The 19,723-nt window shown below is 41.6% G+C and overlaps 2 protein-coding genes across 5 annotated transcripts; one reads left to right on the top strand and one right to left on the bottom strand.

Annotated features, from left to right (window-relative positions):
* Window positions 1-1,284: 1,284 nt before the first annotated feature.
* Window positions 1,285-8,083, top strand: LOC5519772. Its single transcript, XM_001639684.3, has 3 exons — window positions 1,285-6,181; window positions 7,238-7,346; window positions 7,852-8,083. Exons 1-3 carry the CDS (start codon window positions 2,241-2,243, stop codon window positions 7,852-7,854), a joined length of 4,053 nt encoding a protein of 1,350 aa, XP_001639734.3. The 5' UTR covers window positions 1,285-2,240; the 3' UTR covers window positions 7,855-8,083.
* Window positions 8,051-19,522, bottom strand: LOC5519762 (potassium voltage-gated channel subfamily D member 2). 4 transcript variants are annotated; one of them, XM_048729420.1, is made up of 7 exons: window positions 19,354-19,522; window positions 19,140-19,178; window positions 18,854-19,023; window positions 14,873-15,151; window positions 11,357-12,289; window positions 10,211-10,319; window positions 8,051-9,437 (listed from the first exon to the last, which is right to left on the bottom strand). In XM_048729420.1, exons 4-7 carry the CDS (start codon window positions 15,127-15,129, stop codon window positions 9,381-9,383), a joined length of 1,356 nt encoding a protein of 451 aa, XP_048585377.1. In that variant the 5' UTR covers window positions 15,130-15,151; window positions 18,854-19,023; window positions 19,140-19,178; window positions 19,354-19,522; the 3' UTR covers window positions 8,051-9,380. The 4 variants fall into 4 exon arrangements, with proteins under 4 accessions (XP_048585377.1, XP_048585376.1, XP_048585378.1 ...); XM_048729419.1 differs by having other exon boundaries at window positions 18,854-19,178; XM_048729421.1 differs by lacking the exon at window positions 19,140-19,178.
* Between the last annotated feature and the right edge of the window lie 201 nt (window positions 19,523-19,723).

Genomic DNA, 19,723 nt, shown 5'->3' with positions numbered 1-19,723 from the left:
GGCTTTTCGTTGAGCAGGTAACGATGCCTGAATGTTGTTAAAAGACGTAGAGCTCATTATCCTGATATATGCGCGCGAGTTTAACGAGAGGCATAAGTACCTTGGAACTACACGGTACATCCTCGCGTTATCAATAACAGTTATTGCTAATCGTCTTTGTTTTCCATTTGTTTTGTTTTTATTATGGCAAATACTTACTAATTGGTCAATATTTGCCATCACATTTTAGTTCTACGATATTTCTGAGTTTTAACATTGTAACAATATTTTTTGTTTGATTTTGGTTACTTTCTTTCAATTTTTATTTCTATCCGATCCTATTCATGTGGATTGAACACGCTCTCTCAGACCTTTTGTCCCTATAGCACACAGCATTAAATATTAATCTCTTTAATCTTCTAAACGCTTGAATCTGTTTATGCATAGTCTGCGGAGATAATACATTTTCTCCAGGGCACTCTTTTGATAATGGCGAGCAAGCTAATAATACAATCAACAAAAATAACTTATCGTTTAATTTTGTAGTTCTTTAGACATGGCATTCCTCCGTCCATTCGATAATCCGTAAGTGGGTACTTTTAATTTGTAGTGCTATATGGCTGACAGGCTGTTAATTGAATTCAGCAGGTTGCGTCTTTATAGCCAATATAAAGAGTGTAGTCCCGATTCTTATTCTAATTCGGGCGAAGAATAAGAACAATGGAAAACTGACAAATATCGAAAGACCTGTTTTGCATTCGTTTGAAAAACGTATGCAACTTTCCGATTTCGATTTGTGCGTATTTTTTTTAAAAATACGTCTAAAACACAAAAACTGGAAGACAGAATAGATCACATTTTCTGAGACATAGCTCTACCACATTAAATGGAAAATGCTTTAACAAAACTTTTGTAGCTTTTTGGGGTAAAATTAACGCTAATCATTTGCACTCACGTACAAATGATTTTAAAGACTATTGCTTCTTAGAATGCTTAAATATCGTACTTTTAGCTTATTGGATGGAGAAATATTCTCTACACTGCATAATTAAATGTTTCTATCTCTTATTTCGCGTCTACTTAAAGTTATTTATGTGAACCTGAGAAGTTTCTGACCGAACACCTTTTAAACTCATCTTGAACGAAAGATGGCGAAACTTTTTTTCTTCAGACTACATAGGAGAAAAGAAAGATGTGAGAGAATAGAAATATGCGAAATAGTGCCTTCAAAGAAGGGATTGCCCTAAATTTTTAAAGACTGATTAAACTTTAACAGAGGTCTTTCGTACCCTGCCCATAAGAAAACCTCCTGTGGCTAGGCCGAGCATTTCTTGGGTGAAAAAAGAAATGAATTCAATTGACGTGCTTAGTCTGTGGTTTGCCATTCATGTTAAACGTTCTCCTGAACGTTCGCCTTCAGTCACAAGCCCATCCATAAAATGGATTGAAGGTCCGTATCCCCTGGCAACACCGCGGAGAGGGGAATTTAAGCTATCGACTGAGTTCAAGACTGGAATAGCATAGTGGAATACCGGGAAAACAAACAGACTTGATGTCGTAATGAATGCAGTGTACGCTATAGCGGAATTTCTGTGCTTTGAAGTCAGACTCAAACCACGTGACCTATTATAAACTCCAGAGCCTTTGTTCGCCGATGAGAAGTGTATTATCGCCGAAATCAGACTGAAAATTGCGGTAGTTTTGATAAAAAGAGGAATACCGGATGTAATCCGGAGCACTTTTTTCCAATTTCAATTTACACAGAAAAAGGAAAGATAACGTCTGCTCTCAGGAAAAAAAAAACCGGCGAAGAAGCTCCAAAACACACTGGGTCGTCTACAAGGAACATGATGGAATTTATCACGGAAGAACAACGGAACGTAAACAAGTCAATAATATTTACAAGCACAAATGAAAACTAAGCAGAACCCTGTCACTTAGTGAGACTATAACGGGCCCCAGACTAGCGAACATTTGAATTTACATGCAAAATTTCAGAAGGAATGACGAGTGGACGCGCTAGAGTCGGACGACCCGCCAGCTGTCACATGAGTCTCCGGTAATTAGGTCGTTACTTTACGAACTTGTCTCATACTTAGAGAATATTAAACATAACAAACAACAGGAAAATGAGGCTTTGAGTTCCAAACGGCAAACTCGACCGTCAAAAGAAAGGTAAACTGGATGTAAGGAGTCTTTGTTTACTTGAGTTATTGTATTTGTGGGATTTGAATCATAGAAAATGCTCAAGGCAAATTAGCATGGAGACCTGGATGAAGCGAGAAGATGAACAAGGTAAACATGGCCAATTCGCTGACAATAGAAGCAGGCATCAAGAAAGTCCGCAATCAAGTTCGCGACAAGAAGAATGTAAGGACGGCATTGTTTCAAAATCGCAAGGACAACCAACCTCACAGATTTCAGTTTCTTTGGTAAATAAAAACACGGATGGGGCACGACTTAATGACAAAAAACAAACGCAACAGCAACAACAACATGATAACTATACTACTAAAGCAATCAGTTCTAAGCAGATTAAGGATCGTGATCCAAATGAGACAGAAAAGCTACAGCAAGCTAATAATAATAATAACGGAACATTCCGAACAGGAAAAGTTAATCAACCCCCAAATGAGACAAGCAGTGTTTCATTTAAAACCGTGCTGGAAGCGTCGAGCCAAGACAAACAGCAAGTTTACTTTATAGCGTATGATTCCCCAAGTATGCACGCCAGGAACAAAAGAAATGTTTACACATTCGTAAGACCGAGCCCCAAAAAGACATCTACTTCGTCCAGTTATCGTGTAAGTCGGACGAGGAAGTTCGGAGCGCTTGCGGGGAGACAAGGTTGTAATTCGGATCCTTATCTTCCAAGGAAACCGTTATCACCAACGGACGAGCTAAGGCTTTTAGAAAAATCAATCCGCTGCGCTTCTCAACAGCGCGTGTTTGAGGGAGGGAGATTGCTATTTTGCAAGAAAAGATTAAAAAAGGAAGATCAGTGTTTATTAAGTCCGTCAGGGTCCCCTTCACAAGAGGACGTCCGTCTTGGTCGTAGATCATGGTCTGATGATGGCAACGTTTTGTCTGATGACCGAACGTGTTTGATTAGCAAACTAAAAAATCACGATGGCATTGCACCTATTAGTACTTGTGCGAGTTATTCTGCCAATCATGACTGTGATGACAAAGCCACGCTCAAGGAAAACGTCCTTTCCAGAAAGAACACGGCCTTGTCCGTGTCACCGGGCCTCGGTAAACTTGCGCGTCAAAAGTCATTCGATGTTGTCAAAAATAGTGCTGCAGAAATGGGTAATAATTCATCCCTGTCAGGCTCTGCCGAGGGTATCATTGACAGGGAGAATAATACCTTGTCCTTGTTGAGGCCAATTGAAGGTATTCTAGACAGTTATGGAATGGACGTCACGTTAGACGAAACAACACTTGCTATAGGTGACAAAGATGATGGGAATTCGCCTGAGCTTAAGACAAATGATGCTGCACATCATTTAAGCATTAGCCAATCAGGAGACAGCTTTCTAATGTCATTTAGCAGTGCAGAGGATGAGGCGAAGCCTTCAACGATATCTACAATAGTTCAAACAAAACCTTCAGCGCTCAAGATCCCTGTTCTAATTCACACAACAAAAGACGACGCATATTTCGAAAACAAGGAGGTTTATCAGGGCGCCAGCTCGTCTGTTTCTAATGATGAAATTAATTACGATAGAGATAATGAAATCAGAATACCAGATGACGTCCCAAGTGATAGAAGCAATGACGTCATCACACCAGTGACGAGCGATGAGATGTTTTCGACAAAGACGTCTAGTAAAGGTAGATCGTCTGGATATTCGTCCAGCTATCTATGCGTCACAGGGACTGGCTCGTTCACAAACGAGAGAAGGTTAAGCGATTTTCCCCCCTGCGCCTCAGATCCGGCTGTGACCATGGGCGGTCAGTTAACGTCGTCATCCGAAAAAACCTTCGTCAAGTCTTCGGCATCGATATCGGCGCCTCCGAGCTTGAACGACATTAGCGACAACACAAGTGACGTCACCATTACAATCGATAACAAGTCGGTATCCGAATCCACGACTCTGTTCTCGGTACCGAGAGGTCGGATTAAGCTGGCGCTAACCACCGAGCACGCGGGCATCTACGTGACGGGAGACTCGCAGGATGACCCCACACAAGATCCCGAGACCAGGAGGCCTGTGGAAAAGTGTCCGAGCTGGCTTGGTGACAAGACAGGCAGCTCGCTTTTCCTCAGTCCAAGCTTCATACCAAATCAACCAAAAGAGTGTGATGACACCAAAGAGGGTAAGAACACGGTGGTCGTCTATGAGAAGAAAAGCAAGGAATCTATTTTCTTCTCAACTCGACAAGTCTTGGATCCTGTTAAAACAGCGACCTCGACATCATCTCCTCTGCTAACCACACAATACAAACAAGCCAGCTCCTCAGTGCCAGCAAGGAGCCAAACAGGGAACACGTGGTCGACAGAGCGCAGCACTTCGGCTTTGCTTTCGCCAAGTTTTCGCAAAATTCAAGACCATGGACAGGGATGGACGAAACGAACAGATAAATCCTCCTCAGGGGATTCTGCGAGGTCAAGTTTTAAAGGGTATGACGGTGATGCGTATCGGACAAGATCGGGCTCGGCCCGGACAGGACCAAAAGGAATTTTACAACGTGGGTCTAATGACTTGGACCTGGGCGCGAGTTTCCCGCCAAGAGGCGGGCGAAAAACGACAGTCCTGACTCCTCCCACACATCGATCACGTGCCAATTCCCAAGATGCCCCGGGGAGCCGCACAAGCTCTACTTACCTGTCCCCTTATAACCACTCGTCCATATCGTCCGAGGCGGACTCGGGACTAGATACGCCGCGAAGTTTTCAATCTATGCAAAGACAGAGTTCTCTGAAATCGAGGGGTTCTCGGAAATCTCAGTGTTCCCAAACTCGATTCTTTGTAAAAGACAGATGTCCTTCCAAGAACTTTTCCACACAAAGTGTGCACAGTGGCTCATCATGTCACTCGGTAAAAACCAAAAGTAACAAGTCAGGCAGCTTTTTATCTCTAATCAGTCCCAAGAAGTTGTTTGGAAAGCGCAAAAACTCGGACCAAAGTGCTAGAAGCAGCACATCTAAAACCTCGCGCAAACGGCTCTCGGACTTCCCTGATGATGGTAAGATCAATGTTATCAACGTGAGTGGTCGTAGGTTCAAGCTTCACGAGTACTTTACGTCCATCTACCCAGAGACTCTTCTAGGAAGCAACAAGCGTAAAGGGTTCTACGACTCGTCAAGGGACGAATTCTTCTTTGATCACGACCCAGACGTGTTTCGTCACATCTGGAACTTCTACTACACGGGTAAGCTTCACTACCCGAGAGACGAGTGCGTCGAGTTATTCATCGACGAGTTGAAATTCTTCGGCATCCCTGACGAGTACATTTGCACGTGCTGCTGGGAGGACGAGTACGATCCCGCTAAAGAGAAGCTAGAGCGCATACGCGAAGAAAACCGGAAGCGACAAGAAGAGGAAGAGAAAAAGAATAGGAGGATCCCCCATGATGCAACGCTGCGCGAAAAAATCTGGCTCACGACTAAAGATCCAATGATATCTTTACCCGCCAAGTTATTTTACTTGGTCAGCGTCCTGGCTATCGTGCTTAGCACTTTCGCTAATGTCGCCGAGACAGTCACATGCACAGAGGGAGCACGCTCTTGTCACGAGGACTATAAAAAGATCTTCTTTTACATCGATTCTGCCTGTGTGATTTTCTTTACGCTGGAGTACGCGCTGAAGGTCTCGACTGCGCCCAAGCGCTGGGTGTTCGTGAGGAAGTTCATGAGTATCATAGACCTGCTGGCTATCTTGCCCTACTACGGTGACTTAGTACTGCGCTATGTGATTGGCTTTAAATCTAATCTAGGGATTGAATTCTTGGAAATACTTCGAATTCTAAGAATCGTGAGGATTTTTAAACTTCTGAGACATTCGCGTCGATTGCAAGACTTGACGCAGACTGTAAGGGGGTCCACCACGGAGCTAGGTCTGATCCTGTTTATCTATTTCGTGCTGGTGATCGTGTTCTCGAGTGTCATGTATTACGCCGAGATGCAGGACAACCCAAAGTTCGTGAGCATTCCAGAAGCCATGTGGTACGCCGTCATCACTACCACTACCACGGGGTGAGTAGGGACTGTCATTATCATCATCATCATCATCATCATCATCATCATCATCATCATCATCATCATCATCATCATCATCATCATCGTCGTCGTCGTCGTCGTCGTCATCATCATCATCATCTGCCTTTAACACCACTCATACCAACATCATCTTCATCATTATCATGATCATCATTATCGCCACCATTATCGCCACCATCACCTTTACCATCGCCATCGCCATCGCCATCGCCATCGCCATCGCCATCGCCATCGCCATCGCCAGCAACGTCACCATCACCGTCATCGTTACCATCATCACCAACAGCACCACCGTCATCACCATCACCATCATTACGGTCATCGTCACCATCATCACCAACAGCACCACCGTCATCATTATTATAATCACATCAGTACTGCTTTTGCTACATTATCCTTATCGTAATTATTTTAAATCCTATCGTCAATTTAAATGAAAGAATAATATAATTTGTTAAAACGAAACCAGCCTTTTACACATTATTATCTTTTCACATCTCGCAATCCTTGTTGTTTAAGTGTACTCTGTCCAGCTATGGCAATATTGTACCGTAATCTGTTCGGTGTATATTCGTAGCCTATCCGATGTATATTTGTGTATCCGTAGCCCGTACGGTGTTTATTCGTGCATCCGTAGCCCGTACGGTGTGTATTCGTATATCTGTAGCCTGTTCGTGGTGTGTATTCGCGTATTCGTAGCCTGTTTGGTGTATATTCTTGTATCTGTAACCCGTGTGGTGTGTATTCGTTTCCTCTGACCACAGGTAACCCGTGTGGTGTGTATTCGTTTCCTCTGACCACAGGTAACCCGTGTGGTGTGTATTCGTTTCTTCTGAGCACGGATAACCCTTGTGGTGTGTATTCTTTCCCATGGCAACAGGTAACCCGTGTGGTGTGTATTCTTTCCCTTGGCCACAGGTAACCAGTTTTGTGAGTATTCTTTCCCCTGGCCACAGGTGACCCGTGTGGTGTGTATTCGTTTCCTCTGACCACAGGTAACCCGTGTGGTGTGTATTTGTTTACTATGTCCAGGTATGGTGATATTGTACCGGAAACAGCGCTTGGGAAGGTGATAGGAAGCGCGTGTTGCATTCTGGGTGTACTTGTGGTGGCACTTCCGGTCCCCATACTTCAAATCAAAGTAAGCAATACTAGTTAAGTATTATTAATTATTTTTGTATTGGCTTGAGACAACAAACGCATCTAGTCTGTGTATTAAGCGCAAGGGACTAGCGCTGAGAGCGTCTATGTGCGCGGCCAACATACTCACGTTACCCTTCGAGTTTACACATAACGTCTAGAAGACTAATCAGTGTAGGGTCCAGAGCAGTTATTAAACTTCGCAGAGCAATTAGATTTAAACCAGCAATCTCAGATCCGGTTGAAGGTCCATCTAAAAAACATTTTTATCCTAATAAACACCAACAATAATCACCTTCTTAAGATAAAGAAGTCAACCCTGAGTGGAATTGATTCATCAGCTATCCATGACATTTCACAACTCGACACATCAGCAGGGTGGGGTCCGGAACACTCCCCCTGCCCCCCCTCCACCCCTTCCTGGATATGCCTGCATTGGAGGCCACACAGTGCACAACGTGTTTGAGCTCAACATTATACTAACCTGTTTGAATTTTTATTTTTAGTGATGTTAAACACAGATTCTAAACAGAAATGTGCATGGATCGCCATGGTGAAATATCGCATACTTGACATCCTGCTAGAGAGACACTCTTAGAAGTAAACGTTGAAAATCTTCAAAAGATATTTGGGGGACGGCCAACTGTTACATATAGAATTTAAAATTGGAGCAGCAGTAATTCGAGAAAAAAAAAACTGTTTATACAACTTTCTAATAAAACTTTATTAATAAACGTTTAATTGCGTTATTTTCGGGGTCTGTTATACCTAAATTTGCTCAAACGGTGATGAGAGCTGGATATTTTTGTTCGCAGCAAATAATTTAGAAAATGTCAAGCCAAAGAAAATATAACCATACTCTTATTCACACAGCAGAGTATATAAGATCAGTAATTATGAATATATTATCATATTGCTCAACTGCAGTAGGGTAATAGGTTAATGGTTGGTTGATACTAGACCCGCTGGGCGAGGCACGATTAGAGCCAGGGCGTCGTTTTCCTGCTGCCCATCCACCAATTCCTACAACTTTTTTTCTTTTTCATGTACTGCTTCCATTGTCGTATCGCCAAATTTTGCCCCTTGGTACCATGCGACAATGGGTGCAGTGTAGAATAGGTTCTTACAAATCTTATCAGCTGTCATCACAGTCTGATCAACGCTCTAGGATCTCTAGGGTAAATAAGACCTAATCGACTAAAATGCTATTACAGACACAGCCTTATCCTGCGTAACATGCGCAAATGGTAAAAGTAGAACGAGATGGCCGCGCGTGGTCAAGGGAGAGAATCAATAAAGAGCTCTTTCAGCCCGCGCGACCATTTTTTCCAGGTTCTTCTACTTGCTACGCAGGCAATCACATCCTAGGGTTCGCACAGAAAACGACAATACTTAAGGTTCCGTTGTGCTAAGGAAGGTTTCACATAAGAATTTGGGTTAAACTTGTACACTTTCAAAGAACCCAAAAGTGCCTAGACCAGTCTAGACCATCGGAATACCAAAATCGACCACAGTAAGACCAAGACGCTTTAATTGGAGAATATAAGAATACCAAGATCGACTACAGGGAGACCAAGACTCTTCTAGTGGCGACCAAAGGAATACCAACCCAGAACCAAAAGACGACAGCACTGACCAATATTTGAACAAAATGGAGAAAATTGATGTAAGATTATTTTGTCACGTCACATTCGTGCTTTTTTCGAATGAGATAGAAGAAGAACCGTGCGCAGGTTCGAAGAGGATTGCTACTATTTCCATTACATTATGTGACATCCAATATAAGAAAGCGGTGCTTCAAGGCAATTTCCACCAGCATTTACCAGGCATTTTTTACCAGCGTTTATTGAACAGATTTCATCAGCGATTACTTGGTATTTTCACCGACGTTTACCCGGCAATTTTTTACCAGCGGTTACCGGGCAATTTTCACCAACGTTAACCGGGAAGTCCTCAGAGGAGCAGTCTCTCCAGTCGTTTGATACAAAACCAACTGAGTCCTGTCACCCATAGGCTTGCTTCCCACGTGATGAGTCTACTCCTTCTGGAATGCTTGATCAACCTCGTCCAACAGTCCCATTTGAAGATTCGCCTGAAAGGGGTTAGAAAGGTTTATTATAGAGCAATCATTTCATAGCGAAAACTTCAACTATAAGCCAAGCATCAATATGTGTGGTTTTACTGATATCATAATTGCCAACTTTTTTGTATAGTACGCGCGCTAGCGTGGCCAACTTGACAGTTTTGTGACGTAAATTAAAGCCAATGAAGCTTTGAGACACGAACTATTTGATTGACAAGAGCTTTCCTAACCAACAATCGAGGCAAAGAAAGAAACAAACAAAAAACATGCTTGAGTGCATATAAAAGCACGACAGAATCGTCCCAGTTATGAAGCTTGTGTCAATCAAAACTCCCATGCTAAATTGGTTTGCCACGGTAATACTATAAAATTTCAGAAAATAAAACAAAAGGTAACAATCCTTAAAATATTCTTGTTTACTTCCAGCATGTTTTTGAGCTTCCCGGGGAGGAATTCTTTTAGTGTATAAAATTTTTCCGATTTTGCTATCTCTAAGGGTTAAAAAAAACCTTCGACCACACCCAATTTGCTATTTCTTAGGGGTAAGATTTTCGACCACACCCAAAGTGCTATCGCTTATGGTTAAAATAAATTTAGCCGACGATCACCCGCGGCTGTTCTTTTATCGGAGTCCCCCTCGGGTTGAGCTTTCTTGATGACAAACAGATTTGAAATGAGAAAATACATACCAACTTTTTACGCGTGAGGTAAGTAAGTAAGGTTTCAAGTAATGTTTAGTTATCTTGATACGACATCGGCATGCAAATAAACAACTTCCTCACCTTCTTCTGTATGATGGGGACTGGAAGAGCGATCATAAGAACGCCGATTATGCACCCGACACTGCCGATGATCTTACCGAGAGCCGTGTGGGGTACGAGGTCTCCGTACCTACACGAAAACAATACATTAAAGGAACATATACATCAATACTGAACGCCTTGTGTGTCTGGGGAAGGGGGGGGGACGAGATCTCGGTACCTACACGAAAACAATACATTAAAGGAACATATACATCAATACTGAACGCCTTGTGTGTCTGGGGAAGGGGGGAACGAGGTCTCGGTACCTACACGAAAACAATACATTAAATGAACCTATACATCAATACTGAACGCCTTGTGTGTCTGGGGAAGGGGGGAACGAGGTCTCGGTACCTACACGAAAACAATACATTAAATGAACCTAAACATCAATGCTGAACGCCTTGTAAGTCTGGGGAAGGGGGGGGGGGGGTGGTGAACGAGGTCTGTGTGTGTTGGGGTCGGGGGTGGGGGCAAGGTCTTCGTACCTACACGACAACAATTACATTAAAGTTGTGTGGTCATGTGGTTGCGAGGAATCCGTATTTACACGAGAACTACTACTGAAAACTGAACGTATACTGGGGGACCATGTGTCTACAGGACAACAAGACATTAAAGAGCTTATATCTACTGATACCAAATGCCGTGTGTAGGCCAAAGTCTCCATGGACCTTTGATTCAGACATTCCCTTGATTAGTGTCGCCAGGATTTGCTAAAAGGATTGCGCAGGTATAGATATTGGAAAATGTGTCAAATCTTTGATTTTGTTTTGAGGCTCCTCTTTTGAGGAAGTTAGAAGTCTCGGTGGCGCAGTTGGGTCTATACAGTTAGTGGAGTGCCTGGCCTGGCCTGGCTTTCCTCGATCCACAAAAACATAACGAAACAAAACAACTATTTTGATCTAAACTGTGTTTCGTAGACATAGACATTAGACGCACGATGGCTGCCTAAAGCGCCTTCCTATGCCTTATCTCGACTTCCTCTCGACTGCGTTGTATCTATGCTCTCATAGTTCAGCTTTCCAGATGCAAGGCGAGTGATTAGCTTTCAAAAGTTATGTTCGTTATAAGGAACATCAAAGGTATTTGAACTTTGAATTTGAGTCACGCAACAAGACTTACCCTGTCGTTGTCATGGTAACGACCGAGTACCACATTGTCGCGGGAATGCTGTTAAACATATCGCCACCAGTTCCGTCCTTCTCGACATAGTATAACATGCTTGAGATGAGAACAACTCCTAACGACAGACTGAACACGATGAAACCAAGCTCAGACGCAGATCGCTGGATGGCAAACAGCAGGCTTCTGAGCCGACTGCTATGCCTAGTGAATTTAAGTACTCGAAATACTCGGAGCACGCGCAGGAGCACCAGTGAACCCAAGCTATCGACAGAAGTCTGAAACACATTCTCCATGATAATGCCCGCGTAATAAGGTAGTATCGACACCACATCAATGATGCTCATGTAACCCTTCACGAAGTCCCACCTCTTGGGCGCGGTCAGTAAACGCGATAGATACTCAAACGTGAAAACCCCAACGCAGATACTTTCGAGTACAAAAAAAGCCTGAGTCTTAGACTTGATGTAATCACTGAGCTCCTGGCAAGCGGGGTTAGAGGCAGGCGTTCGTCTAGGTTCCTCTATAAGAGTCCTGTTTTGCAACATGCCTTTGCACACCAAGGTGTATTGTGCCCCACAAATAACGCTCTCGTCACAAGGAGGCGGAATAGTCTCCGCGACTGTACACGCTATACTCAGCGCGATCATTAACCCTGATACATAGTACCACAACAGGCCGAAAAACGATTTTTCTGGATTGTCAAATATGAGCCAGACTCTTTCCTTCAAGGTGATCTTTACAGGAATACCATTTTCTGCGTTCTCTAAGGGATCCTCCAGTTTGAAGACTTTGTCGATGTTGATTTTTCGCGTTTGTCGGTAATCGTCCCAGCAACAGTTGTCCACGGCGTTTATAGAGATCCCGAAGAAGGATAACTCCTCGCGGAACTCATCTGCGCAGTAGTCACACGAGTAGTGAAGGCGCCCCGCCCTGAAACGGTCCACAGAGGGGGAGGATTAGAAAGAAGACGGGGGGAGGGGGTTAAAATAAGACAGTGTTGGGGGGAAGAGGGGAGGTAGAAACAAGGCATAAGCCCCCCCCCCCCCCCCCCCCAGGGGCTGGAGGAGCTAGACAAACAAAGAAGGGGGGAGAGGGGTAGGAGTGGTAGAGACAAAACGGGGAGGGATATTTAGAGACAAGACAGACGGTTGGATATTTAGAGACAAGACTGACGGGGGGATATTTAGAGACAAGACGGACGGGAGGGGGACAGAAACAAAAACATTGGCGACGAAGATGTACATTTACTACATTATATTTTGATCACATTTGGGTTGGGAATATATCAACAAGGGAAAGAGGTTTGACTCTCTGAAAGAAGAGTTATTTTGAGCCTTCAAACAAGATGACCATCTAAAGCAGAGTTGTTTTGAGCCTTAACTCTCGTACAAGATGACCATATAAAGTTTTTCTTCCAACTTAACTTATTTTTAAGCTATATCATTTTGAATATCGTGTTAACTTTCATTAAGGGTTTGGTGCGCAGAAATATCGAGAATAAGTAATGGAAAGGAGTAAGGGCTGAGAGTACTTCCCGATCGTAACAAGAGGATATGTTTTTAAAGACGTCAAAGTTATAGGAAAACAAAACAAAAAAACATTTGGGGGCTTTGAGTCGTGGGCGTTAAATAAAAGGTGGCCGCATAGAGGTATCGGCTTGGACCTATATTACAATAGCATGTACCAACCATCTATTTATATAAACCAGGTGACGTCTTATTGAATGTAGAAGCTCTGGCACACCGGGCGGTCCAAATGGTAGCACGAAAATTATATCAAAACAAAGTAGTCATTATTCTAGTGTAGACTTAAAATAACATTTTGTAAATTACATTTTCGTAATGTGTACTCTTTAATAGGCTTTTGGTTATTCTGATTTGTCGAGAATTTTAAGCTGTAGATGCAAGTACCAGTAGCACGATTGCGTTTCAAATCCATAGATACCACTCTGTTGTGGTTGTTTTTTTAAAGCAAAAGATATGGCATCTCTCCTTTTTTTCCGTAGAATACGTACAACAACACATCATCAAATTTCTGCCACATTTTCGCTATTTTGAATGTTAAGCTGGTGGTGTGTGCCTCATTTGTACCTTGTTAATAATTCACAATTCGCTGTTGCAATTGATTTGTAACGCTTAATGACAAGATCCCCTGTTGTGCAAATTATGGGACTAAGAAAAAAACCTTGGTAAATCCTGACATTGCATATGTATGGTCACTAGACGCAGTTACTCGACTCGAGTAGCCCCAAGCTATTGAGAAAAAGCTCATATTCCCAGCATTGTACTTGAAACAATGCTTAATACTAGAAGTGCAGACCACAGATCTCAGGTCGGCTTCAATAAAATGATATGCATCCGCATATTTTTCGCCGGTATTGTACGCTAATTTTTTCACGCTGCGTTCTGTTAAATAGTTCGTTTAAGGAAAAATGGTAAAGGCATATTCATATTGAGTCATTTTGTGAGGTGAAGGCAAACCGCATTTATTGGGGATTTTGTACAAAAATGCTTTCTAATTGTCGGCCAGGGCGATGAATGATGGATGTGTGGCTAGTGCTGTCGGTTCACCTACTTGTGACTGATAATATCCGAACAGTGGGGAGTCCGTGGTATTAAACTGGTGTTCCACAAGGACAGTCTTTCAACTCCCTTCGACCACTTTTGTGCGTGCACATGTCATTGCAGGGCTTATCGCGTTACAACAAGACTTTTTAATTCACCCTTGTATAGCAGGTACCAGCAGAATGTCAAAAATAATTAGCGTCATTTCTTTTATTTTGAGTTTTTGCATGCATTACCAGTTCACTTACATTTTTTCACTATCTTATAAGTAGGCTTTTAGGCTCGAATGGTAAACCATAGATTGGATTTTAAACAACTCATCACCTACTCCATAAAGTGTTTTTTATATTAAAAGAAGATTGATTGCTTATGGATTTATCATGCGTTCATTAAAAAGAAGCATTATTTTCAATTAAAATTTTAAAGACATTTCATTTTTATCACTGTTTATATTCCACGACATATCTAAATTGTTCTCAGTATTTCTTATCTCGTTACATGTTTTACGAAAAACTAGTTTACACTTTATGCGTCACATTCCTAATCACCTAATTAAAACTATTTGTTTTCATTATAGCCAGAAATGTACAATATTTCGGGTTTAAATAAAATTACCCTCACACATTTCTCCAAAAGGGAGGGCTGGTATTCGCAGGTCATCCGGTATTTCATGAGACCTGCCTCTCACGTCTTGTATTGGCTAGCTCGTGTAGACAAAATTATCAGCCAACTTTTATTCAGACATTTAATTTGCCGAGAACAACGTTAAAACATGACGAAAGTGACTTTCCAAATAAGCCCTTTCATCTTCTTGTCCTGTACACGAAGCACAATTCGGAGACAGTTCAACAAGAGAACAGCATTTATGCGCGGCTATATTTGAATTTTTTCGGCCTCGTGATTGAGTTCCATTAATAGTAAATCAGATATCGGTAATTGTTTTTCTTACCTGTAATAGTTGAGGATATGGCGAAACATGAGGGGATCACGCTCAAATGTATACATTTTCGTCTCTGGGTTGTAATACAGTTCTTTTTCCTTGCTGCCCAGTAGTGTGGATGGATGTTTTCTTAGATTTTCTTCCCACGTTTCAAACACCCTTCCACCGACTTTTAGAAGAATTCGCTTGCGTCCGGCCGGGGGGACCTTCGCTTTTTTTAGTGTTTTGCTGGGAGATCTTTTAGCATCTTTTTTCTCTTTTACCATCTCGAAAACCCTCTAATGGCTCCTAGAAGACAAAAGCACGCTTGTGAATATAAACCTAAACTCTAAAGTCATCTAAACAAGGCAGAAACCACATAAATCTTGTTATATCTTCACCAGAAATATCCATTAAAAACGGTGTCAACTTGCGAAGAACGTAGCTAATCGTCTCCTTACGAATATCGTGAACAGCGACAGGCTAGATGTCTCATAAATAACCAATTATCCCGCGGGGACAAAACAAGGCACTTTGGTTAGTCTCTCGAATGTCTCTTCTCGGGAAAATTTTGCATCTTGAAAAGCGATAAACAAAAGGCTCCCATGTCATGGCGTGAGGCATCCGTGCTCAAAGTCTCGGCGCCAGTGGAGTGTTCTCTCTCCACATTCAGTTTTTTTAAACGAATAACCTTTACGCTTAAAGAATGAGGAAAATCCTTGGCCGCATTAAGGTCTAATTTAGATTAAGGTGGTATAAGGAGAATACCGCAAAATTATCCATGACAACCAATAACGTTCCAAGCTAGAAGAGGCGTGATTAGGTCAGTTGACGCTGCTGCCTTCTGCTTGGCTGTGACGGTAGGGGATTGGAATAAATATCAATTCGCTTCTGTTAGCTAATTTGGAGAGTTTAAATTAAAAAAGGTTTAAAGGACGTGATTTAGTACATCCTTATCAATGTTGCTTCATAAGCACGAAATTGTTTAAGCTTTTAACACCAAATAGAAACCAAAAAATATAATTAAAGCTTCAAACAGTTGTTTACATCCAATTGATACGGTTTTAAATCTCAGATAGTCATATTTTTTGTGATAAAACGGCTATAAACTTCATATCCCCCAATAGAAAGGAGGGAGCAGATAATAAATTCAGAAGGGATACATTTGACTGGTTAGAAAGGAAAAAAATACCTGTTTAAGTTTGTTGCCCCGCAGCGCTCTAAACGCCCTCCCCCTGAATTCTAGTAGGTATCATCCTTTCATTTGGAAGATGAAAAAATAAGTGGAAACAAGGCGATAGAGTTGAATAACCTTAAGCCTGTTGCTAGTCGATTTACTGAATTATTCTGTGTGCCTCTTTACCTGTAATAACACAGGGGACCAAAGCCCCAGCACCTCCTCGGGGGGTCACGATACGCTAACGGGCCCGGTAATTACCGGTGAGAAACGACCCCCAGGTCTGCGTGTTTTGTGGTGTAACTTCAGGTGATCAATGAGACGCGTACTACGGGCAGCGGAGACGAAGGGCTGGCGGGCTTAAAGGTACGGCAGATCACGGATCTCTTCACAATTCGGGCGCGGATTTCGGATTCTGACTGCTTCGACGGTCGAATTTCGAATTTTAAATAAATTTCAATCGATGCTATTGTTTATCTGTCAAACCATGCGGTTCTAAAAAATATGCGGATCCAAGGATTTGCCCCAAAAATGTAGCGGATCGGCGGATTTACATACCCCTATCCACCCCCCCTTAAAGAAGGCCAATCAAACCGCCATTTTGTGCTTCTGAACAACACTGAGTGACTCAAAGCATCCATTTCCATCGGCTAATTTAAGCAAGTAACTGAGAATTTTTTAATCAAATATAATTGATAAAGTATCCAGACTTCAATCGTTGATGGATATTTTGAAGTTTTCTTGCTAATGAACTGCTGTATTTTTAATTGTTAACAATAACAAAGGAGTGGAAGAAAGATATTCTTTAAGCCCCACCCTTGTTTTCCACCACTACCATGGTGATTTTGAAACCTAGCATTTACCAACTCCAACCCTCCCATCCCAGTTTTTGCTTTTTGACGAAAGACGCGCCATCACTTAGGAAAAAATCTAAATACCCCTAGGCCTCTACTAAAATGTAAGAATCACCAAATCATTATTCCTTGGACAATAACTTCAATCCTTAAATTCTTCAACAGTTTCAGACATGAAATACTTGTTTGTCATTACTCCTAATAACACAACTCCAAATGAGCGCAAAATCCTATTAGGGATTTGACTATACTTTTACTGCATTGCAAACAGGGAGCCTAGAAGGAAAAGGGTAAATAAGGGGCAAAGCAAGTAAAAGGAACGCAAGGAGCGAGAGGCTGGTCATGTTTGGAGGTAAAGGGACGTCAGGAAATGAGTGTTTTAGGCTAGTTTTTTTAAAGACCTGTGCCCTTTAAGGGCAGATACCTCCATATTTCATGAAATCTGAGCGAATCGCCTTGTTTTGTTGATTGTTGACTTTAGGGGTCTAGACGCGAACTCTGATATTTTGAATTTTTAATCGGTCACTTATCGCTAAAAAAACGGCAATAAGTGGACTATTACCAGATGATAGACTTAGAGTACAGTAATGACTCCATATCCAATCAGTAATTCGTTAGAGATCACCCTTTATTAAAGAACCAGATATCAGGTATCAAAGTCAAAACTTAATCAATCAATCAAGTTTATTTCATCAACGAATAGTGATTCTTACATTGGTACCTTATCATATTGATGACGAGGATTCTACTTAAAAGCAAAATGCTTATAGTCAGTAGACCCCTTTGTCTCAAAAATATTGCATGCATATGAGAAAGGATATGTTACTTATACAAGTGGTCGATGAAGTAATTGCATAAATGTTTTTTAACATTAAAATAATCATGTGGAAATGAAATGCTGCTTCCCTGAAATGATACTATCTTTGAGAGCTCTTTTAAATTGTTGTAAGGATTTTGACAATTTTATGTTTGGACTTAAGCTGCTCCAGACTTTCGGACCCCAGTAAGAGATGAAGAATTGACTTCTTCAAGTTTTTCGTAGAGATGGTCGATAATCACATGAGTTCCTGGTACTGTGATTATGGATTGTATTCTTGTGTTATTTTGTATAAGTATTTTGTCAAATGTTTGGTAGTTGTTTATTGTCAAATTTGAACATCAACATTGCGGTTTCTAGTAGATTTAAACGCCTGAAGGTTCTTTACTGTCTTACTGGCTGTTTACCGTCTGCTTCCGGTTCTTATCTACATCGAATGGAACAGGAAACGAGGATATTGTGTTATCTTCTTCTTCTTCCTCATTACAAGGAGTCTTGTAATGTTCAAATAAATCGTTTTGTACGCTGTACTTTGCTTTTCAGACAAAACTAAACAAAACTGATGTATTTTGTTCAGGCTTCGCACATTTTTTTTTACGAAAATTCACGTTATCCGGAGGCCAAAATAGATATACTTCAAAGGCACGGTAACTGATAACGTAACTGATAACATAGTAAACTTCTGCCTAACACGAAAACTAAGTCTTCTTTCCGTTTTAACAATTCGTAGGTTAAAAACTCCAAGAACTGCATGCAAAAAAGAATTCGCGGTCAGCGGTTCTGACGTACGAATACAAACCGCCGACACAACTAGAGTAACATCCGTACATTACAATATCTCGAAGATCAAATAAATAATTCACCTTCCGTATCCGTTGTGGGAGAGCGCAGTGTTTTACAAACTTGACACAAGCATTCTTGAGTAATCAGAGGTACGAGTTTTCGACAAGTGTTTTTATGAGCTATCCAGAGCTCTCTTACCCCCCTTATCGGATATACAAAAGCCTGGTGAATCTTATTAAAGATGCTGTTTCGAAATCTTGACTACTTGTGGTGTTTTATTTCCAGCTCTCTCACTGGGTATATTAGCATAACTTATATAGCCTGGTATAGCACTCAAGGACAGTGTATGACGAAGGACAATGTAAATAGGTCGCACTTGCCTTTCATTAAATATTAACCGCAACTCATATCCTTGTGATGTGGCGAGCATCAGTCTTGATATGATGCGTCAATCCACGATCCAAGTGCTTCTCTTCACCTCTTCATCCTCCTGAGTTATGTTGGCCGTAATCGCTTAGTTATTCTCTCATTAAATTCCTGTAGAACAATCCTGCGCGCAGATGGCACGGCTCAATTACAATCCATGAATTCTCACATAAATGGTAATCAAATCTTAAACACAATGGAATTTTTAGTGATGTTTAAATCTACGAAGGTCGTACTAACTCTTCTCTGTAGTTGCGCTGCAGTTTGATTTTCTGACGTCTATAGAAAAAACGATGTAGAGCATTATGATATATGAAAATTAAAAAGGCGGGAAGTCAAAAGTGAACACGAAATGAGAAACATTGTTTCTACCGGCAGGCTATCAGTGGAACATAAACAGCATTCACAATTAATTTACAACGCCTCATGCAAATTTCTCAAGCATCTTACTTACCTTCCAATGTCTTTTAATAATTATTAAGTGATTCTCTCACTAAACACTTGTTTCCTTGGTACTAAGAGGCGTCCTAACGGTTACTTCTAAACACACGCCTTGGTCCTTCAGCCCTATAGACTTTCTCTCCATGTGCACATTAGCCTATGCATGGGTAAATGCCAGTAGAAAAAAATTGTGAACAATTACCAGAAAGTGGGGGTCGTGCCGGAAGTGGTTTGTCATGTCGTATCGCTGTAGAATCAAAACAAAGATCTTCTAATCGTAAAGATCTTCCTTCTCAAGATGTTTTGGTGCAGGGAATTCGATTAAAATGCTTACTAAAAGAAGAGGGGAAAACCACCATCACAAACGTCAGAGACCCAGAAGT

Source organism: Nematostella vectensis, chromosome 6 (genome assembly GCF_932526225.1).
Source record: "Nematostella vectensis chromosome 6, jaNemVect1.1, whole genome shotgun sequence".
Taxonomy (NCBI): Eukaryota; Metazoa; Cnidaria; class Anthozoa; order Actiniaria; family Edwardsiidae; genus Nematostella; species Nematostella vectensis.
This window is presented reverse-complemented; position numbering and strand designations above follow the sequence as displayed.

What these genes read in the sequence shown, in the direction of transcription:
- LOC5519772 (XM_001639684.3), top strand. Translation starts at nt 2,241, where the DNA reads ATGGAGACCTGGATGAAGCGAGAAGATGAACAAGGTAAACATGGCCAA. An exon ending in ATCACTACCACTACCACGGG is followed by an intron (nt 6,182 to 7,237) that starts GTGAGTAGGGAC and finishes TACTATGTCCAG; the next exon opens with GTATGGTGATATTGTACCGG.
- LOC5519762 (XM_048729419.1), bottom strand. Translation starts at nt 15,129, where the DNA reads ATGGTAAAAGAGAAAAAAGATGCTAAAAGATCTCCCAGCAAAACACTA. An exon ending in CATATCCTCAACTATTACAG is followed by an intron (nt 12,290 to 14,872) that starts GTAAGAAAAACA and finishes GGACCGTTTCAG; the next exon opens with GGCGGGGCGCCTTCACTACT. An exon ending in GTTACCATGACAACGACAGG is followed by an intron (nt 10,320 to 11,356) that starts GTAAGTCTTGTT and finishes GTTTTCGTGTAG; the next exon opens with GTACGGAGACCTCGTACCCC.